General features: G+C 31.8%; 1 protein-coding gene across 2 annotated transcripts; it reads right to left on the bottom strand.

Annotated features, from left to right (window-relative positions):
* Positions 1-1,741: 1,741 nt before the first annotated feature.
* LOC111697223 (protein msta) lies at positions 1,742-22,680 on the bottom strand. 2 transcript variants are annotated; one of them, XM_023467133.1, is made up of 18 exons: positions 22,625-22,673; positions 22,197-22,288; positions 19,562-19,769; positions 18,623-18,745; positions 17,688-17,780; positions 15,900-15,959; positions 13,608-13,704; positions 12,939-13,014; positions 12,648-12,709; positions 12,132-12,243; positions 10,968-11,169; positions 10,380-10,454; positions 9,727-9,860; positions 8,809-8,943; positions 7,907-7,995; positions 5,186-5,235; positions 2,553-2,654; positions 1,742-1,808 (listed from the first exon to the last, which is right to left on the bottom strand). In XM_023467133.1, exons 2-18 carry the CDS (start codon positions 22,261-22,263, stop codon positions 1,790-1,792), a joined length of 1,704 nt encoding a protein of 567 aa, XP_023322901.1. In that variant the 5' UTR covers positions 22,264-22,288; positions 22,625-22,673; the 3' UTR covers positions 1,742-1,789. The 2 variants fall into 2 exon arrangements, with proteins under 2 accessions (XP_023322901.1, XP_023322902.1); XM_023467134.1 differs by lacking the exon at positions 22,197-22,288 and having other exon boundaries at positions 22,625-22,680.
* Between the last annotated feature and the right edge of the window lie 645 nt (positions 22,681-23,325).

The following is a 23,325-nucleotide window of genomic DNA, read 5'->3' as shown; positions in this document are numbered from 1 at the left end:
TAGGTATAGGTCTAGATTTAGGTATAGGTCTAGATTTAGGTATAGGTCTAGATTTTTAGGTAAAGGTCTATATTTAGATAAAGGTCTAGATTTAGGTGTAGATCTATGACAATTATATATCATAAAAAATTAACATATGATTGATTTCATATTTTATCTAGAATAATTGTCTTATCTGCAAAAGTTTCAAATTTAATTTTTTTATTTCAACAAAAAGCGATTGTTATTTGTATTCACAATGTAATTTGATCAGATGTATCAAAATAAAAAACGCTGCAAGATTTAATCTTGATTAATTTGAGTAAATGAAAAACCAAAGACTTCAAAAAATGAAGACGTAAATCAGTTTGAAAGCCATCAAACTTTTTAATTTTCAAACAAAAAAAAACCAGAATAAATTAACGATCACATTTATCAAAACAATCTAATTTTCAAATTTCACAAAGTTTTTCTCCAAAAATCAAGATATTTCCAAATACTCCTTCCTACGCCTGATAATCTTTCTTTTGTTAAATAAAGTCTCAAGTCTATGCACACTGGTGGGAAATGTAAGCGCGCAAGACACTCTGTGCGTCATTTTCCAGCTTTATCCAGTTCTACCCCCCCCCCCCNAATTAATCAGTACCTATGTATATAATACCTATACTGAACCGGACCAATTAATCAGTACCTATGTATATAATACCTATACTGAACCGGACCAATTAATCAGTACCTATGTATATAATACCTATACTGAACCGGACCAATTAATCAGTACCTATGCATATAATACCTATACTGAACCGGTCCAATTAATCAGTACCTATGCATATAATACCTATACTGAAAATTCTACACACGTTTGTAACAATTCAGATTGTTTGAAAATATTTTTAAACAAATAAAAATGTGAAAGGAATTTATCTTTTTTTGTAAATGGAATTATCCTACAATTACAAATTAACAATTTTTGGTTTAGTGATGTCCAAATTACGGAGAAATAAAAACTTGAAATATCTAAATTTTTCACTCAAAACTCCATATATTTTATGTAGTACAGCTTTTATTTCGAAATATTTTGTATGCTCTTATATTCTTCTTTATGAATCACTCCAGATTTTAATGAATTTATGTAAGGTCGTCTCTAAAAGTCTCTTAGTGGAGTGAAGCATACTGGTTCCTGGTCAATTTAAATAAAGTTAAAGGAAAAGATTTTCTTCAAGTTTCTTGTTTATGTTCTAAAAAGATAGAACAATTTAATTTTTAAAACTAGGACTCAAGCATTGAACATTATGATATAATATACGCACATCTTCTATATCACAAAGTGATCGTAACTTTAGTTTAGGGATCTTCACATTGGATATCAAGATCAAGCGTTTAAGATTAACGATATTCACACAAAAGTTCTCATCTCAATTGTCATAAGACGAACCATCTATAAATTCGGGTTTCATGAAATTGTATAAACAATTTATTACGTTCTTTACAAAAAAAAGTTTATTTGCAATATATTATTCACAAGATTGCATACTATAATAACCATAATTCACAAACTTTATGCTTAAATTTGGATATAATTTCATTTACCGCGTTTTCACCAACATTACCGAACATTTACTTAGTTGTCCCAAGGGACGTTAAGTAACTTAACGTCCCGGCCCAACAAAGGGACATTGAGTTACTTAACGTCCCTGGACGTAAAATAACGGGCTCGGTCCAACAAGAAATTTAGATAAATCGTAAACAACTATTTTTTTAAATCACACAAATCATTTACTAATTGTCAGAGCAGGACACATTCCAATTATTCTGTTTTCAATATTCTAAATTATCAACATTTTTTTTTAAATTGCAGTATTTTATAAAAGGGACCTTTCGACGTAATTTCAAGATACCATCAGGTTAATTTTTTTACTAAAATTAGTTAGCAAAAAATGCGAAATTTCGCGAAAATTGTTTTCAAAAAATAATTTAGCGAAAGAAAAATTCCGCGCAAACCGTTGCTGCAACAATTAGTTGCGCAAAAAAACTTGTGAAATTCTCTGCTCTGAGAGCTCAGCATTAGAAGTTTTATTATATCATAGTTAATAATTTCTCTTCCATATTTTCTCGCAAAATTTTCGCATTTGTTTTTTTTTTCGCGAAATTTTCGGGGTTTTTTTGCGAAACAAATTAAAGTGAAAATTTTTGCACTTTTTGCGAACGACCGAAAGGCGAAAAAGTGCGAAATTTTAGGCGAACATTTTTTTTCCTAAACAAATTTATAGTTTTTAATTGCGGTTTCTTTAGGCAAAAAAAAAAAACAGAAAGGACATTTTTATAAGTTATCTCTTTATAAAAGACAGAAAAAATCGACGATATCTTCCTCATTAATATACAGTTAAAGTTTAAAAGTTATATATTCTCATATACTCTGTGTTTAAAGTTATATATTCTCATATACTCTATGTTTAAAGTTATATATTCTCATATACTCTGTGTTTAAAGTTAGAAGTAATTTTTAAAATACTTTGAGAGTCCTTTAAATCAAGAAATTTTACTGAAAATAAAGATAAAATGTTGATTTCCTATTGGCTGTTTCTAAATGTTTGGTTTGGATATATTTCTCGTGGATTGTTTCCAGCAATCCTCGCGCTTCCTCAGCTCTTAATCGTTCACTGGATCTTCGCCTTGTAAACAAAACAGTAATCTAGCAGGTTAAATTTATTAAAGACAATTAAAGAGATTGTTCACGAATTTGTTTTTCCTTTTTTTCAAAATTGGAGCTATGATGAGCTGGGAACTCTTGTATTGTGGATTTCGAGATCAATGTTTGATCTCAATCTTTTGTTAATCTGCGATAGTAATCGTAACCAGCAAGCAGGGGCATCTTTTGATATTTTCCTGGGGGGAATAGTTGAAATTTTGCGTGCAAAGCGCGGCGAAATTTTTCATCCCCACTCTCTGGCAAAACAATTCCATCCCTCCTGGATTTTTTATAGCGAATTTGGTCATTTTTATGTCATTACTATGAGCAGCTTGGAGGGTGGAAGGTCAAAAACGTGTTAAAAAGATTTGGGTTAAAAAAGATTAAATTTGAGTAAAAAGTGGCGCCGCAGCCAAAACATTTTTGAATCTATTCTAAAAATCTAAACTAAAGGACTAGAAGGTGCATGCTAATGCTCTCTCTTCTTGCGCTCCTAATTTTTCCCGGGAGGGGAAAAGCATATATTTTTTTATGATTCTTAAATTAAGTTTGCCCAAAGCGAATATTGAGATCAAGCTATTGGAATTCTTAGTATCCAAAACAAAAGTTCCCGGCTCTTTGAAACTAATTAAACCAGACTTTTAAAGATCTGTTCCTGTTTGAACTAAAATAACAACGCAAAAAATGATCAGGATTTTTAAAACTTATCTTTAAAAACCGTTGTATTAAAATGCTCAATAACAGTTTAAATTATCATATCTAAATAGAATAAGAACAGATCATCTGATCATTTGATTATAAAAAGCATGAACACTCCATTAAAAGTGTTAACTGATTTATTGCAGCCTGTGCATGTATGGTCTGTAAATGTCTACAGAAAAAAGATCGTAATTAACAGGATTACTCAAAAAGAATGAGACTTGTCTACAGAAAAAGATCGTAATGAACAGGATTACTCACAAAGAATGAGACTTTATGAACGATCTGGAACTATTTATCTGTGCTGGTCTAAACATTGAATTTGATCCTCTGTCCTTATCTTTAAAGAATTACTAATTGCTAAATGAAGTTAAAGGGACTGTACAGGAAAAATGAAAGGGGGTATAGGCTGAAAGCTAATCACTTTAGCTCTTGATCGCGACCCATGAAAGTTTTATCTGATATTCCTATCTCGAGAAATTGATATACAACTGTGCTAAAATTATACAAAAGTTCACATATGTAAAATTTAGAAAATCTAAAAATCTATTACTAATAGCAGAGCAGCATACTGGTCACGTGTCTCCGCCTGAATCACGTGACCACTTTACTGCACGACCATTGGTGGAATTTCTGGTCAAGTCAACCCACTACTTTTATACAAAATTGTATATATATTAATTTTCGTATAAATTTGACACAGCACGTATATCAATTTCTCGAGATAGGAACATCAGATATAACATTCATGGGTAGCGATCAATAGCTAAAGTGATTAGCTTTCAGCCTATACCACCTTTTATATTTCCTTTACAGTTCCTTTAAAGAAGCACGTTACTGTTTGTGCAAGGTAAACCCTTGATTAAATATGTAGTTGTCTTTGAAGTCTCGTCCTGTGTGCAGTAACCCTGTATTTCGGCCATTTTTAGATTTTACTCGGTCATCGCTTTTCAATTTTATCATTTTACAATTTCTTTACTAATTCTCTAACACCCCCTCCCTTTCTCTAAAACACCCTCAACCCCACCACTCTTCCTTCCTCTGGAACCCTTGAACCCCCCNTTCTCTAGAAGGCCTGCAAAGTTCCCTGTATAGTATAAGCTAATTTCCCCCGGTCTTGATGACCTACTGTGATCCAACAAACAAGTTGATTACTCCTTTTCTACATTATAAATCACTTCTCAGATATTTGCACGGAACTAAACAAATACTAAAATAGAATATGCTTTTTTTATGGTGCTAAATGAACCGTACCTCGCCATAAAACAAATCTACGTTGTTTTTAAAACGATGTCACAATTTCTTAATCCCAAGTTATGTTTTTAGTGGGCCTGTGGCCGAATTTAAAGAATTTGAGCGGCGGTTTAAATTTAAGCCGCGGCTTAAATATGGTTGGTTCCACTTAACCCTATCCCTGCTGGGGTACTTGAAAACCAGGATACGCTTGGGGGGGGTCAATTTGACCCCCCCCCCCTCTAAATCCCATGTTTTATGTCCAAATATGACAAATGATACATCATTAGAAAGCTCTTGTTCAACAGCCTCAGACCAATACTTTTTGAGTTATGTAAAAAAAACTACAGGGGGGGGTCAAATTGACCCCCCCCCCAGCGGGAATAGGGTTAAAATTGTATCAAATGTTTCAAGATTTATGCCGGCGCTTAATTCAAACCGGGTTTTGGCGGATTTAAACCGCGGCTCAAATTCTTTAAATTCCATCTCTGTTTTAACAGTAAATATAGACAAACTATTGTCAGTTTGCATGAAGAAGAAATTGTTTTTTTTTTGGCTAACTTTATACGATTCAAAATGTACCTGTAAGGTCCCCAAATTTCCACAACTTTTACAAGATAATTCGCTACTTCCTAAATAAAAAGTTATCCTAAGGAATTGTTCATCTAGCTATCTGAAAATACACATGATAGTCCAATTTTGGAATCAGGAACACAACCAAGTCCATTTTATCGTTAAAAAACATCCCATGAGGACCATGAATGATTTTAAACCTTCACTTTTTAAACAAGAAACCCCGGTTTATTTATGAATTTTGTGAAATGTCAAGTTTAAAAGAAAACCAGATTATCTGAGAAAAGGCATGGCTAGTTTGAAAGAAAGTGGTTCAACACGCATCTTGGCTCTTAATTAACCAAGATACTTTAAAGAATGTGGTTTAATTAGTAACTATCTAAGAGGTGACTAACTCCTGGCTTCATGCAATTCTACAATGAATGAAGAAGCAACTACTGATCTGTGCAACCAAGAATAATAAGCTTCTTTGTTTTTAGACATAGAATACAACGTTCTTGGACAGATTTATTTATTAATTATTCATTTATCAGGATATGCGCCTAATACCTCTAAAAGTACATGAAACCCGCCCATTAGATCCCCAAAGGACTATGGGCGGAATCGAAAGATAGGACAGGCCTTGTATAGTTTTCTAAAGTCTACAGGGGTTACTGAAACAATGTAACGCGATTTCATAAGCCCGAGTCGGGGAGNGGGGGGGGGGGGGTATGATACCTCAAAGGTTGTCATTCACAAATTTTTAGAATACTACCAACACATCTTGTTTTTTTTTATGAGTTCAAAACTAGCACTAATTTTCAACGCTTCACCATGGACTAATTGCATTAATTTTTTTTCAATTTGAATTTAATCGCGCGTTTAAAACTCAACAATCTTAAAGTTTACTGAGTTGCCGTAATATACGTTTTTTTATTTAAAATGCATCCGGCGACAAAAAAGGTACAAAGAGAAAAACGAATTTTTTAAATTTTTTATTTGTCAAATTATGATTAAAAAACTGCAGAGCTTGTTAAATCTTCGTGGCTTGATCCCTTAATTTTAGTAATCCCTTGTCCGAATTTAATGAATTTGAGCCGCGTCTTAAATTCGCTAAAAACCGGTTTCAATTGAGCGCCGGGTTAAATCTTGAAACATTGAATACGATTAAAAGTGGAAGCAACGTCATATTTGAGCCGCGGCTTAAATGACTGACTACTGACGACAAAAGATTCACAACACAGAAGTTTAGACCTCTGCGCGAATCCGTATCTTTATGATATGCAAGGTTTGATATTATAAAAATACTAAGTATGGAAAAATACTTGATGTGAAATAAATTCTATAAAATTTCTGAACTTGTGTTTCTATGCCGTATACAGATGTTTAACCATCATGCAATTCTTTCTGCTTGTATGCACTAGTTTATAACTCGGCTTAAAGGGACTGTCAGCGTAATATCCGTGAACCTCTTTCCTAAGATGGCAATTGCGCGATTCACAACGGTACCCTTAAAAGCTTTGTCTGATCAAGAATGAATTAGATATCAGTGTTTATAATTTTAAATAAAGATTATTTTCAATTGTGATTTCACTACAAAAGTGATTTGCGCATTTCCATTGCAAGAAAATGTATTGGAATTATCAGAATTGTACACCCAAACCTTGAAACCTGGAAAGGTTTTAAGGGTACCGTTATAAATCGGGCAATGTCATATTTGCATGAATGGTCAATTGAAATTACGCATACAGTCCGTTTAAACCCCGGCTGTTCAGATTAAATCCTAGATCCAGATATATGCGGTTAAATTATGATTGTTAAAGTAAAGTGATTGTTTTTAAATTTGGGGTATATATCTAGATACAAAATGAAAATTCAGTTGATAGATAATTGTTTGAAATATTATTCATTTAGCGCAAATTAATAAAACTTAATTTAGTTCTGGTAAAAAAATAGTCATCTTTATAAAGGTTCTCTGAGTATTAATAATGTATACTTTAATGATTTAATCTATATATTGCATGTATGTTGTTAAACAAAAAGTTAAATTTTTTAGGAAATATGCAAAAAGAGATTAACGCAGGTTCAAGTCACTGACTTACAAAACTTGTTTTTGAAATCATTTTGTTGCCTTAAATACACGATCAAAAGAGTTCATGAAAAACGCATTTTTCCAGTTTATATCCAATGAATGAAATACATACAGAGTTAGTTACCCACTGAATAATTAGAATTCATAATTTATAATGTCAAAATTTATAAATAAGCCAGTTTAAAGGTCACGTTAAATTCAAACTTGGGATCGCCATATTTGAATAGTTTCAAGTCGTCTTTACAGTCTCATCATTTGTGGGTACCCCTGTATATTAACTGAAAACTCTGACCTAAATTACTGTACTGACTTTGAGGCATGTTAAAGTAAGGTACTAATGCAAGTAAAGTTATTTCAGAGGTGTACGTATTTTTTGTACTGCAGTGTACTGTCTTTGGGCGGAAAGGTCAACACAAGACGGGTGTCACAGCCTGACATGGAATCAATTTTCACAAAAATAATCTATGAACTATTCTGGTCATAAGAAACTACCAGAGAGAACTGGTTTCAATATGTACGCAGAGTATACGCGACCGCAATTAACTTTCCTTGCATTAGTACCTTGTGTTAAAGTAAGTTGGACAGTACACAGTAGACGACAAAACGGACAGTACATTAGATGAAATATCTCCTTCTAGTGAGATTAATATGTACTGTACCTCCATACAGGTATTGAGCTGAGGGCCTGTCATCTCCATTGCTACATATCTCTTTTTACCAAGCCAGTACAGGGCTTCTCCACAGTGAACTAAACATTTAATAAAGGAATTACGTCTTTGCCAAAAACTCGATTTTCTAATCACTATGTTTTTGAAACCCAATGTCGTATATATAGATATAAAAAGCTACGAAATCTCTTAGATCGAATAATCTACAAGTTTGAAATTTCAAAGATTTACACCACAATGTTGTAATGCTGAAGGGATTAGAAAGTTTGAGTTTGTGGCAAAGGCTCAATTCATTTACAAAAATGAGGAAAGAGGAAAGAAACCTCTGTACCTCTGCAACCTGATCTCTGAAACATTTGATATTTTAAACTATGAATTTCAAACTATTAACTAGTTTTAGTCTATAGAATAGGATATCCTTAATCCCGATCGCTTAATTAATCTGGAGATTAATAACATGAGGAGAACAAGCCTTATTTAATCTGGAGATCAAGAAAAAGAGGAGATCAAGCATTGATCTCGATATCCACCATTCTAAAGTTTTCAGCTCTGGTTTCACAAATATACAGATAAGAAAATATAATTTTCTGCGAGTGTTTAGTTTCATAAGTGCATAAGAAATAAAACGTGAAAACTATTCCTAATGATTTCCGCTTTATTTCTATATTTACTCCGAAATGTATTTAATTTAAAAACAATTAAAGCGAAGCCAATTTCAAAATTTAATTTTTCCTGAGGCCGGAACTAATGAATATCAAGAAATATTTGAGCTAGGAACGAATAGTTATTTAGTGTGGTCGAGAGTTCATTAAAGAAATGCTAGAACTAGCCGTTCAAGATACTTAGTTAGCTTTTTATCAAATCCTACCTCTGATCGATCTTACATTTAATACCTGACATATACGCCCTGTACTCAGATAACCCAGGAGCAACAACCTTCTGTAGGTTGAGATGATCCTTACAGAACTCAACCTTCTTCTCCAACCATGGTATTGCAACAGATTCGTATTCGTATCCCTTGGTTTCACCTAAACATATTCTATAAAGTAAAAGTTCTTATAAAGTATTTCCTGAGCTGTAAATTCTTGTATTGTGGATACTGATATCAATGCATGATTTTGATCTTTTGTTAATCTGCAGATTAATCTAATCTTTATTCGATATCCCGCATGGATAATCGTATAACACAGCCAGGGGTTGAAGGGATCTTTGATGAGGGGAGAAATAACTTGTATTTAATTCTAAATTTGTCGCTAAGAAAATTAATTAAGAAAAGTCGTGACTTGTTATAACCGATTTTTTAATAAAATTTTTGTGGGGCATATATTTAAAAAATTAAATCAGTTTAAAGTTGTAATTAGGATATTATTTTATAATAAAAAGAAAAATACGACATTCATTCCGCAATTTTTTGTATCCACTGTACGCTGTATTTATAAATAATAACTGTAATAATTTTTCCTTGGTTAAAGGGACTGTAAGCTTATTTTTTAAATACTCTCCCTGCAAAGATAGCAATGTCCGATTTGTAACAGTACTCTTGAAACCCTAATCTCATCAAAAATGTGGATTTTTTTTTTACTCGAAAAGTGCTTATTTCTGTGAATTTCTCCATTGTTTCTTATAAAGCCAGAAATGCGCAAATCAGTTTTGCAACCACACAAATGAACATAAACAGTTTAAAGAAACAAAATCATGCATATAATAATTCATACGTGATTAGGGCACCGTTGTAAATCGGACATTGCCATTTTTGCATTTAGGGTCATTTTAAATTATACGCTTACAGTCCCTTTACAGTCTCTGTTTACCTATGTTCTCAATAATCCTTCGTTTGACCTCCATACAATAATAATGATTTGGATCAAATACTTCCTTCATCTTCCTCAGCAGTTCCATCAGTTTTATCACATCAAACTTAGGATGATCCTCCATAGTGTTCCACCTGAACTCATCATATATATTACTATACAATGATGCATCAATATTAATGTTAGTTTACACAAATTTTGAAGGGCGCTGCGACATTTTTGCTGGTAACTTTTTGCTAGCGGCATTTTTACCATATGACTATACGCCCGTGCTAGCCTCAGCGCTCGGCCCCCTTGGTTCATCTAAGAAAAGCCAATTTTTGTCCATAATAAATATAAATATAATAGTGGATGTTTTTCACATTGAAAAAATGATAGCAAAAGAGACAAAACTGACGTTGCAAAAATCGGCTGTACCGATTTGGCCCATAAAATTTTCGGACCTGCCACGGCCTGTCAGGTTCTTTATATCTTGTTGGGATTTAAAATATTTTATAAAAAATTTCGGAAATTTTGTTGTTTAACTTAGAAAACAATTTAAAAATGTACAAACTTTTTGTTGTTGAATTCTAATGTACGAAGTAAACAGAACTACTGATAAAAGGAAACTTGAAACATAGTATTTAATACTGGTTTATAAATATGTTTCTCACCAAGTATTGATTGTATTGACAACAAATTTTCTAGGTTGACTTCCATAACAGCTTCCACAAATCCACTCACTATCACTGAAATTAATTCATTTTAAGATCACATTGGTTGTAAATTTGAGGATTCACTGCCAATGGGACGCAAAATTTCATCGATAATATTTCAATTTTGCAATAATTGGTTGAGGTTGCTTTTTGGAATAGGCTGACCTCCCCATGGTAAATAATTAAAGCTTTGATCATAAACTTTCTAAATGTTTTTTTTTTTTTGCATTGTGTGACGCGTAAAGTGTCTTTCTGTAATCTTTGTTTTACTGCGCTGATATTTAAAAGAAAATTAAATGTCGTCTTCTTGGGATATATGTAAGAATCCGCAAGTTACAACAAATTTACTTCATTTTCATTCTTTTCATTCTTCGTTACCCTTGGAAACCAATTTAAAGGAAGTGTTAGCAAAAGTTGAAAGGATGTATGGTTGATACCTAATATATTCACATGAGCATTAGATTGATACCAATTTTAATGTTACAGCTGTGACCCCCCATTCATTTTTGCGAACAGTCCCTTTAAAACTTTATTATGATTTTTTACCTGGAATCGTTGAGTGGCAATAATCTGCCAAGAGTACAGTCTGGACAGATGAGAGAATCCGACATAGTACCAAACTCAGACGGATCCTTGCAACGACGACATTCACATTTAAAATGCCAGAAGGACGAGAGCTCAGGGTTGCGGTAGCTCAGTCCAAATGCATGGTAGTGATAGTGGAGGTAGTTGGTCGTTAGTTCTTCACCTAGATACAGGTTGATAAAGTTCAAAAAGGAATCGTATTTTTCTTTATAGTGGCATTTATCGATTGTAAATCATAAAACAGTTACACCAAAAAAATGTTGTTCTAGAATTTCCAAAATTTGGTCTCCTAATCTTTAAAATGTTGTAGAGATATACAACTGGCTTGATTTTAATTTTTTTATAAATCTTTGTCAATTTTAAAATACAGCTACAGGGTGTTCCACATCATATTGAATCATGTTATACCAAGCTTTAAATTGCGATCTCCGGGACTAATCAGAAAATTTAAAAAGAACGAATCATTAAAAAATTGTATATTGCTAATAATATTGCTAATATAAAGATTTGCATGCCAGAAAATACTAGGTTCTGCGAGTTATAAACAATCTCATCAATTTTTAAGACAGGGTCGACTTTGAACTTAGATTTTACCGCTCTAACTCTCCTATGCTTTTCCGTAGCTCTTTACAGGTATATTTTAGCACTGTAAAGCACTTGTTACCTAGAGAAACCTCCTAAACTTTTCAGTTTATAAAACATTTTTGGTCCTTCGATAATGATACCGAAAATGAACCGACGATTTAGTATTCGTCTCTTAATTTTCTTGTTCATCGGTTCCCGTATACTTTATACATTAAGGTTACATAAGACTATTTTCTGAAGGTTTAATGTCCTTACATGTCAATTTACATAAAAAAGTTAGATTTTGACTTGTAATGAGAGTTTTATGTTTAGATTTAGACACACTTTGGATCTTAAGTACAGCGGCTGTTTCATGATGATAGAGTTCTGAGCTTGCGACTTTGAAATTATTGAAACCTTTTTTTTGGAGAAAATTTTATTTGGAAAAAGTTCATTTGGAAGTTTTTTTTTTAAATTCATGAACTTCTATGGAAAGCCACATTTTCTTAACTAAATACTTAATTTTATTGATTTTTTTTCACGAAGTCTTTAATAATTTACCTTTTTTAATATCCGTGACAGCTCTGCAAGTGAATGTGAAATCGTTCCCAGCAAAACAGATTGTGTTCGCAGAACAGGAATGGTTTAGAATAGACGTAATTGGAAATAAGCCCTAAAAACAAAACAAAAATATAATAAATATAATGTTATTTGTTTTGTTATATATAAATCAGTTATTGTTTTTGTAAAAATAATTCTAAAATAATATTGAGTATAGTTATGAATAATACTTTTGATATTATTACTTTACTATATCTATATCTTAAAACAAGACATATATATATATATATATATGTATATATATATATGTTGCCTATAGCCGGCCAAACTTCCGGACCGATTCAGCTGAAATTTTTTGTGGACACTCAGAAGTGGCCGGGGAGTCTTACAGACTGTAAAAAATTAGAAATATTTTTTTCAAGTTGTTTTTGCATTTTTTTTTCACGGGCAACGCCGGGCCCTTCAGCTAGTTAGTCTATTATTATTAAAATTAAGTAGTTATGAATATTAATAAACCTGGAGATCAACGTCTTTGTTGGGATTCTCTCCAATAATATACGCATTCGTATCTACGATACCTACAGATAGATTTAATTATTTCAGGGGAAAATCAGAAAAAAAATTATCTTATTTTTTCTTCATTATTTAGTCTATTATATTTCTGCCATGCTTTAAGCCGCCATATTGAAAAATTTCTCTTCTTTTTTTAGACGGAAAACAAATTTAACACAAGTTTTTTGTATAAAAAAATATATGTTTAGTAGTCTACGTTGCATCTGAACAATCCTTTTATAAGATAAATCTGACCCATGAGATGCAGGATTTCCTTCTCTGAGAACTGAGTGAGCTTACAGTGGTCTCGGATAAAGGAGATTACACCTTTCTAAACCATCAGCTTCAAACATTTATCAGTCTATCCAGAGTGTCAAGCTGCAGATATGCTTGCTAGAAACATAATGGATAGAAACGCAGTTACTAGAACAAAAAATATAATAAATGACCTTCCGTTAAAGTCACCAGACCATTATTTTCATGCATTTTACAGTTCTCGAGCACTAGCCTACACAGCACTGTTTTAAATGTTTACAAAAAAACAGAATTATCTATACGCGAATGTATAGGATCTGCGTTTCCACCAATCATATCTGCACCGTTTCAAACAACAAGTATTAGTAATTTTTTGTAATGAATAGAAAAATAAAACTTGGATATTTTGAACAGTTCAAGCATTTCAATCTTTAATTTTCGTGTTTTTCCTTACAATACAAGTTTTCTTTCCAGACAAAACCATTGTTTTTACCCTGGTGCCTATTTATCTTCTATTTGATCTATGGATATATATTTTTCTTCTATTTTATCTATGGATATATTCCTCTTCTATTTGATCTATGGATATATTTCTCTTCTATTTTATCTATATCTATATCTATATCTATATCTATATCTATATGTAAATTGAAAAAGGTAATCGGTTTCCTTTGTTTTAGTGAGCTCTTTATCTACGTCTAGATGATCCATGAGAATATCAATCAGATCCCAAACTTCTCTTTTATTCTCTTTCAACCACAGTAATCTAAAATCAAATATTTAACATTTACAATAGTTAGTTAAACAGAGATTGGAATTAACTTTTGTATAGAGTATAATTTGAGGATAAATAATTGAAACCTCAATAAAGGTAACCCTGTGCAGGGTATAATAACCACGGTATATTGAAGATGAATTAAATAATAATATGGGGATCAATACTTGATTCAGAGTTTTACAAAACATTAAAGTTCTAACTTCAGTTTTTCTTATTTAGTGATTTCATGTGACATTTTAACAAAGAGAATAGAATATATATAAGAGTGGAATTTAGAAAATCCCTCGGTATGACTTTTGTCAGTCCATTTAAGCCTGAAAGGGAGTTCAAAGTGTACAAATCATGTAAATGTTCACAAATTATATATAGTAGAGTACATTAATACAGTATGTTTCCTAAACTATCCATTTGAATTTTGAATCTTTTAAAGCTGTTAAATAAACTTTATAAAATGAATTAGGTGAATAAAAAACATCATTTGATTTATAGTTAAAACGGAAAATCATCGTTTGTAAAGTGAAAGGCAAAGAGTCTATGTGAAATGATCATTGGTCAATTATGAAACCAGCCTATTTCATAATTTGGTTTTCTTTTAATTATTAATTTTAGATTTTCTAGAAGTTATAAAGCACAAATATGTGAAGTACACCTGCAGTATGGAAACAGTACAACAAAATGGCTGTTTTAAACTTTTTCTAGTAAATTCCACTCTAAAATATATATTATTCTCTTTGCATTTTAAACAAAAACACAAGTTAGTTCTCAACTTTAATATTCCACATTCACATGAACGAGGGAGCAAAACCAAACCCTGGGAGCAACTCCAAAACCCTGAGAGCACTCCAAAACCCTTGTGTTCCCCCGCACCCCGGGGGGCCCCCCCCCCCCCCCCCCCTCCATGAACCGAATAAGGAATATAATGTAAAATTCCCAGCCTCACAGGAGAGCTGTTGGAAAACAGTTTTAAGATATCATAGCTCTCCTGCTGCAGTTAGTTTACACATTTAATGTACTAATGTTTTCTTAATAACTGTTATAATTTATTATTACTGCAGTAAAATATTTGATTTGATTTGATTTGAAATATGTTAGATTTTCAATTTTTTTTTCGCTGACATTTTTGTTGTAAATATGGGATTATTTTAAGAATAAAAATATCAAAATTAATTTGAATAAAAATCCTTTTTTATTTATTTTTTATCTCATTGATTTATGTTTGTGAGCTTTATAAAGTTTGGGGGAACTGTTAGATACACTGTTATCCGCAAATGATGAGACTTAATTCACGACCTCAAATATCTTGATCAAAGTCTGAAAGTTAGATTCGGTTTAATCTTGTAAACGCTATAAATAATGTTGATGTTGATTGGAAAGTGATCAACACTTCTTGAAATATAATGCATTATGATTGACAGGGACATGTAAGCTTTAATTTCAAATAGATCTTTGCATGGAGAGTCACTTGAAATTACGCTGACCAGTCCTTTTAATTTTAAACTTTATTCAAAGGTTGGATTTTTTTGTATGAGATGGCCTTTAATATTGATCTGGATTTCCATGACGTTAACTTTAACATGTTAACGAAAAAGGGCCTAATCCGCCAGAAACAAATGAATTGTATTCTATTTTTAACCAAGGGCAGATTTTTTGTGTTTCCTCTATTGGGCGGACCACAAGGAATTAACTTAATTAGATAGCTTATGTACGCAAAATCACCAAGAATTGTTCAGTCCACGAACTCATACTTTTAGGGGTCAAAGTGTACTTCAATGATAAGAAGGGTGGTTTGGTGTTTTAATGGATTTCATAATAAAGTGTAAAATAACTCCGGGAATGTAACTATTTGAACAACAATATTTCACTGAGTAATATATCATATTGACGAGAACTGAAGAAGGACATGAGAAGGACAAAGCTAGTTTAAATTTCTCTCTACAGAACTCATGTACACCACAAGTACTCAATGACATAACAACAGCCAATATGTTCACAACCGACCTAGTTAATCTATAAAATAGGAATATCTTTAAAACATCTCTGTACATTTATATCTTTCAAGATGAAAAATGTCGTCTTATGGATCTATGGATAAGATACGGATTACTGCTTTCTTAACCGATTTGCAATACAAAAGTTCAGGTCTTAGATTTCGCTTGCTTCTTATATGAATTTGGTTTGAATACCTGAGTACCATAATTGCATTGTAGGACGGACAGCTGACCTTATAGTCCTCGATACTGAACCTGAAATATCATAGTTGATTTTACCACCTTTTGACCAGCATTATACCGACTTATGATTCCCCCAGCAGAGGGACGTTAAGTTACTTGACGTCTCTTGGGCTAAGTAAAATAACGACCCACTCTGCGAGTTTTTTGGTTGGAATAAATTCGCACATTTTCATCTCAAAAGACGATAAAATTTTTACAAGTAATATCACGGAAATTAAAAATTTTACTTAACCCGGACTGCCTGTGCACGGTGCATTCCAGTTCATTTCATGTACCGGGCCGAATTTCAACTAGCCAGTGCAAGGCAAACGGGACTGTACGTGCGAGTGAATGATCCCCTTCTAGTGAAATTTATGTGCGGGTTCTCTCCTTAAAAACATTTGGTCTTCGGATACCTTGGTAAGGTAAAATATATCTTACCTTCCCTGTAAAGTAGGTGTAAATAATTATATTGAGAGAAAATAGTTTACTGGTTTGACAATGCTAGAAATCTCATCAATTATGCATTTAAATTCAAATTGAATAAAATTAATTGACAACAGGTCGTTTTGATTCAACTGAACCAACCATAATTAGATTTCTCTTTTAAAATAATTTTTTTTCAACTGTGTATCCTAATCAAGGATTGTAAGGCAAGGAAAGTTATTTCAGAAGTGTACACATCTTTTGTACTGCAGTGTGCTGTCTCTGGGCGGTAATGTAAACACAAGACGGATGTTGAAGCCTGAAATGGGATCCATCTTTCACATAAAAAATCGATTAAATATTCTGGTCATAGGAAAGAAACTATTATGTGAATTATCAAAATTTTCAAAATTTAATGCTTTTAACCTCCTCGGATACTAAACGAACACTGATGCATCTATTCTTGTTTACAAATTCCGCCCAAAGAGAACTGGTTTCAATATGTACGCAGAGTATACACGACCGCAATAATCTTTCCTTGCCTTACATTCTTGATCCCAATTAACCTAATTCGTGCAAATCAATTTTGATCTTTGAGAGTTATTGAATGCAGAACTAGTACGACTAGTGGAATATATTAATAAATTAAAACTTTAGCAATTGTCTTTAATCTCAGCAAAGGAACAGAGTTCTTACCACAAACTGTACTATAATATCTATATCTTTGCAATCCAATGTCGTAGACTTTTGATGTTTCAAAAAAATTCTGTGAGAGCATAGAGTCTAAGTTTGCGAAGGTTTTCACCATTATGATTCATGCATGGTGCAAAGATAGGGATTAAAGTGACAAACTGATAGTGATAGACCAAACCTCTGTAGGGTAAAAAAAGTAGATGTTAGTTACACATTTATTGAAAATATATTTCGGTCTGGGTTGACCCTCGTCAGTTCTAACGATACAATAACTATCAAAATCGAATAAATTTTTTTTTTGAAAACCACAAGAAAATAAACAAACAAAAATTTTTTTTTTTAATTTGGGCTGTCAAATGGACATAAGGGAAACGAACTCAGATAATAAGATGGAAAAAAAGATAATTTGCAAATATTCACTTTTAAGAAAAATGTTTTAAGACAATAAAGTGAAAAAGTTTATGGATAGAATACAGTTTCTTCGAAACAATGCAAACCAAACTTTTTGAATTTCCTGGATAAGAAAAATATGAACATAACTTTTTCAGGATCTTTCTAGCATTTTTCAAACACAATTGATCAAATTTTAGAACGAATATTATTTGAAAGTTCATATTAATTGCGACAAATTGTGAAGCTTACCTTGGTGAATGTATCTGAAACAGACAACATTCTCTAGCATGAGGTCCATCGTCTACTTGGCAGTACGGACTACAGAGAGGCCAGCTACAGTACCTGTACAGTACACGTATATAATATATATATATATATATATATATGTATATATATATAAATTTATATATAGATGACCTGAGCAGAAAACTTTAGAATTGGATATCCTTAATCCTGATTGCTTAATCTTAATATCCACAGCGGAAAATTTTGATTTTATTTTTAATACACTCGGTGACTCGTTGGATATCTTACTTCCTAGTACATGTAATAAAGATACGTTAATTAAAAATACAGATACGATGCTATATCGATTGGACTAATTATCCGATTGAACTAAAGTCACAAGCCGGCTTTTAGAGCATTTAAGCAAATATAAAGTTAAATCATGCTATTATGAACTTATTTTATCACATTTAAGGACTATAGTCCTTTTGAACATTAGTCTTAATAAACATTAATCCAAAGCGTACATTCGTTCAGTCGACCAATTGTCCAATTGATATGACCCTACAAATGCGGGAAAATTAAAAACCGGGTTTTCAAATTTCATTTCTAATCTCTAGAAATTAATCTGAAGACTAAATTAGTCTTGAGATTAGCAAAAAGAGAAGATCAAGCATTGATCTCGATATCCACCATTCTAAAGTTTTCAGCTCTGGTTAATTATCCACTTGACAGTACGTCTTTTCCAAAATGAATGAATGCAGATGCTGAAAAAATCTTATTAAAAAATCAAACTGGGGGGGGGGGGTTAGAGGAATATGTTCACAAATAAATCTATTCTAGATCAAAAAGCCATGTATTATCACAATAGTTTATGAAGTAAAAAAAGGTCAAGGTATCGGAAAAGTATTCAATTCCTTAAAAGGAAGCTGAACAGTAAAATACATATATAAGACTACCTGCAGCGGTAGGTCAGCCCTGGCAATCTCTTGTAGCAGGTTAAACAAACCGGTTTAGGATTATTATCAGGTCCAACAGCTGCAGGAGCATCAGTAAATATCGTCTCACCCTCCTTTATATCTCTACAACAAGAAAATTAAGAAAAAGCTGAAAAAAGCCATGGTTAAAATTTTAGGAATGGAATATTCAGCTTTTTCGTTTACAAAATATTGCATTAATGCCATTATTTTATCAGTTTTCCTGAAGAATTGACTGCAGAGGTAACCAGAGAAACAGTAGAAATCTTGAAATACAATTGACTGCAGAGGTAATCATGGAGAAACAGTAGAAATTTTAAATTTAAAAGAAATAAAGAAGACAACATGGATTTCTGTCCCTATAAGAGATGAAAGGTTTTGGGCTACTTTGTAATAATTTCTTCTACAGGATTACACACAAAGGGTTCAATTGAAGCTATGCATATTCATTAATGAAGATGCATAACAATCTTATTATTTAGGATCTGAAGTTTGAATGCGATGTTCTGTCTTGTTTGAAGGTCTTATATGATATAATAAATGATATGGCAAGGAAAGAACAAAGTTTTTAGTTGCAGACAGCCTAGAGTGCACGATGAAAACTTAATGAAAGAATTGAGTTTGATCCACAAACTCTGTATATCTTTTCAACCTAATGTTGTAGACCTTTGATATTTGAAACTAACGAATGTTTTAGATTGAATAGTCTAAGATTAAGATATCAGGAGCAAAGGTATAGGTTGAGAAAATTTGAGTTTGTGACAAAACTCCGTTTTCCCGTACAGTCGTCTCTGAAGTCTTATCCTTTGTATGTATCGACTATCATTATGATAATTTCAAATTCATAAGAATGGTGCAAAAACTTATTTTTTTAAATCTGAAAAAATTATTAATTCAAATTTAAAAAGAATTAATTGTTACCTGGCAGCCATGAGAAGACGACCACACCTATCCTCGTGAAGGATAGTGTAGGAAAGACAATCATGAAGATCATTCTTACCATCCTTCAGCTTGCACATTGTTGAGCAGTACACGGTGGAGTTGCAGGACTTGCAGGGGATCAGGGCGGAGTTGGGGGCGGAGCACACTGTGCACGGTTTAGTAGGCGGAGAAGGCGGAGATTCCTCGTCTAGATACAGTGGTAGGCGATTATATCAATATAATGAAGACGAATTTTTGTTTAAGTTTTGATTGTTAACAAGCTTTTATAGAATTACAAGTTTACAAGTATAAATAAAGAGAAGTTTTTTTAATTGACGGCTTCTCTTTTTTTCCATGTTTTTGTCTGCCCATGCTGTTTAAAAGCTTGATATAGTTCAGAATTGAAATCAAAAGTCGTCTTCTTTATATTGATATAATCGTCTTCCACCGTATAAGAATTAAAATTTATGAAGTGAGACCCATTAAACTGTAGAATAAGAAGACGATCTTTCAGTAATCTCATGTGTGCAAGGTGTTGTTACCACCAGCAGCTGAAAAGTTTTACTTATTAAGTGTACCGAGTACACTGCACAATAGCTGTGTTTTATTTTAACTAAATTATCTAAAATCAAAACATGAGTCTAAAGATCGGAAAACACTTTTATTCGATTTTTTTATTTTAATCCGCAAAGGTCATTATTATGGCAACACAGGATGAAGGATGATACTTAAATGATGAATGAGTAAGAATGAAGGATGATACTTAAATGACGACATTAAACTATTCAAATATGATTATAGGATTAAATTTGGTCTTCTGTCGTCAATTGGATATATTTAAATGATTTTGCAAATAAAGAAGCTGATTTTATTTAAAAACGTATTTTCGTATCTCGAGTCTCACCCTTTAAAGGTAACCCGTCTGTTTTAAGGTGATCCTTCATTTTGTTTAAAATCTGTTTAAAATAACCCTAGCTCAACCAATTAATTCCTTATTAAATTTTATTTTCTAAAATTTTATCTATCTGAGTTGGTTCGATACAAATTTGCGTTATTTGTTCTCTTTTATTAATGATTCTAAGCTTTCAAAAGAGTATTCAAAAACTGCAATTTACTTTATCATACAATGAATTAAATCGGACAGGATTTCCATAAAAACTTTCATAAGAACGAAAATTTCATTTACAAGCGAAATTTTTAGAATAAAAATGCCTGGTAAGGTATTTTTTTAACCTTTCATAAAGCTTAAAGGGAGTGTTCGCGAAAACTGAAAGGGTATAGGCTTAATGCGATAAAAAAGCGCTTTAGATCGCTACTAATCTTACTTCATATCTGTTGCGTCTATAAGGAGAAAATTGTTAAAGACGTCTCATACCGAATAACTTAGCGCCCATACAAATTGAGAAAATTGCAACATACGACTTAAACCGTAAAAAATCAATTTAATTTCAAACAAATCATTCAGATATTACAACCTATAGTCATCGATTATCTTTCACCACATTTGTATATAGTTTATATTTTATAATTATTAATTGGAATTGTTAATCTTGAACGTTAATATCAATATCCAATGTGACCACTTTCAAGTTTGAGAATAAATACTTGGCCTTCAATTAAACTTATGGCCTGGCCATCACGGGATATCGAAGATGAATTAAATTAATCTGTAGATGTAAATAAAATGGAGATCAATGCTTGATCACAAAAGTTCAAACTGTAGTAAACATTTGCATGGACAGAATCAACTCAAATCAGTTCAAATCAGTTTAACTCATTTATACTTTATAATTCAGCTTAAATCATCATAACGGCTTGAAATTACTTCAATTAAAAAGTCTGTCGTGTTTTTTGTTTGTTTTCTTACCGAATTCAATTCAAAATCTCATCCATGTTTAATGTTTATTTGATATTTGACTATTATGTATTTTACTATGTATGAAGAGGAATTTAATTAATCTGTATAGGTCTGCATAAGATGGAAACCAGTTCTTAATCCCTAGATTTAGGAATTAAAAGTTCCAAGACTTCAGCAAACATTTGATTTGATAGAAATAACTCAAATCAGTGTAAATGAGTTTAACTCATTCATATTCTATAATTTAGCTTAAATTATCTTAACGGATTAAAATGAATTCAATCAAAAAGTCTGTTGTGTCTCTATTTGTTGGTTTTGTGTTCTTGACTAAATTCAATTCCAAATCTCATTCATAATTAATGTATATTTGATAGATCAGGAAATTACTTTTAACTAATATGTCTGGAATAACTTTCAAATAACGTCTGATTTTTATCTGAAATCAATTTGAGTCAATTGCGTCATAAGTAAAGCATTTTTTTTACTATACTTTCATTGGTGACTAAGAAGAAAGAAAGGAATTGAGTCTTTGCCTCAAATTCTGATTTTTAAATTTCTATATCTTTGCTACCCAATGTCATAGACCTTAGATATTTCAAACTATGACTTCTGTTATATCAAATAATCTAAATTTGAAATATCAGCGATTTGCATCATCTGAGGCCAAATTTAAAGAATTTGAGCCGCGGTTTAAATTTAAGCCGCGGCTAAATTATGGTTGGTTTCACTTAAAATTGTATCAAATGTTTCAAGATTTAGCCGGCGCTCAATTTAAACCGGGTTTTGGCGGATTTAAGCCATGAAGGTCGGAGCGTTGATCTTGAACACTTGATCTCAATATCATATGTGGGCACTTCACAAAAGTTTGACTTCAGGGTTTGAATATATTTTTTAATATTTAAGTTTAATGTTACTTCGACTTCTCTATTCATTAAGAATTCTGTTTAAAGATGTAACTTGGAAAACTCATGTTTGAAATTAACTACTGCAGTTGGTATGAAAAACCTGCTGAGCTTAAAGAATGAAGATGTTTTTAAAACAGTTTTAAAACTTGATTTACTATTAGCAAATAAAAAAAAAAGATATTTAATTTCAGGTTTTTTTTTAATGAAAGCTGGAAAAGATACACGAGACTTAATACAAAAGACCAGTTATCTAGAAGGCTGGGTAAATTTGATCTGACTGTAAATATATTCTATTTAAACCTGGCATTGCAGTGTTGAATATAAATATAAGTATTCTCTCTCCTCCTAGAACTACTGGAAACTATTCCCTTCTCCTCTTTAATGTAAATAAATCTTGGCTCTAAGCCAAGTATATACTTGTAAATTTATTATATATACGCCAATATATACTTTTTACCTTTCTTTCTAATCATAAAATGCTTTTAAAAACCATTCTTTTTTATTATTTTACATATTTAACTGTGGAATATGAAGACGACATTTAAATGATTTTATTTAAGAATATTTGCATGGCTTTCATGCTTTTATAAGCACAAATTTGTATTATTTAGCTTTAAAATAAACGAATTTGGTCAATTGGGTCACTCCTATGTATACACATATATACATTGCAGTTGCATAATGTTTTTTTCTTCATTAGACTATATTAAAACCATAACACGAGTCATCCTATTTTAAAGTTTTAATAGTCCAGTGTAGAATATATAATGATATAAAAAAGTTTCAATTATCCCACTGTAGAATATATAATAATATAAAAAAGTTTAAATTATCCCACTGTAGAATATATAATAATATAAAAAAGTTTCAATTATCCCACTGTAGAATATATAATAATATAAAAAAGTTTTAATTATCCCACTGTAGAATATATAATAATATAAAAAAGTTTTAATTATCCCACTGTAGAATATATAATAATATAAAAAAGTTTTAATTAT

The sequence above is a fragment of the Eurytemora carolleeae genome, unplaced genomic scaffold, assembly GCF_000591075.1.
Source record: "Eurytemora carolleeae unplaced genomic scaffold, Eaff_2.0 scaffold139, whole genome shotgun sequence".
NCBI classification, from domain to species: domain Eukaryota; kingdom Metazoa; phylum Arthropoda; class Copepoda; order Calanoida; family Temoridae; genus Eurytemora; species Eurytemora carolleeae.
The sequence above is the reverse complement of the archived record's forward strand: the minus strand, read 5'-3'. Positions and strand labels throughout refer to the sequence as shown.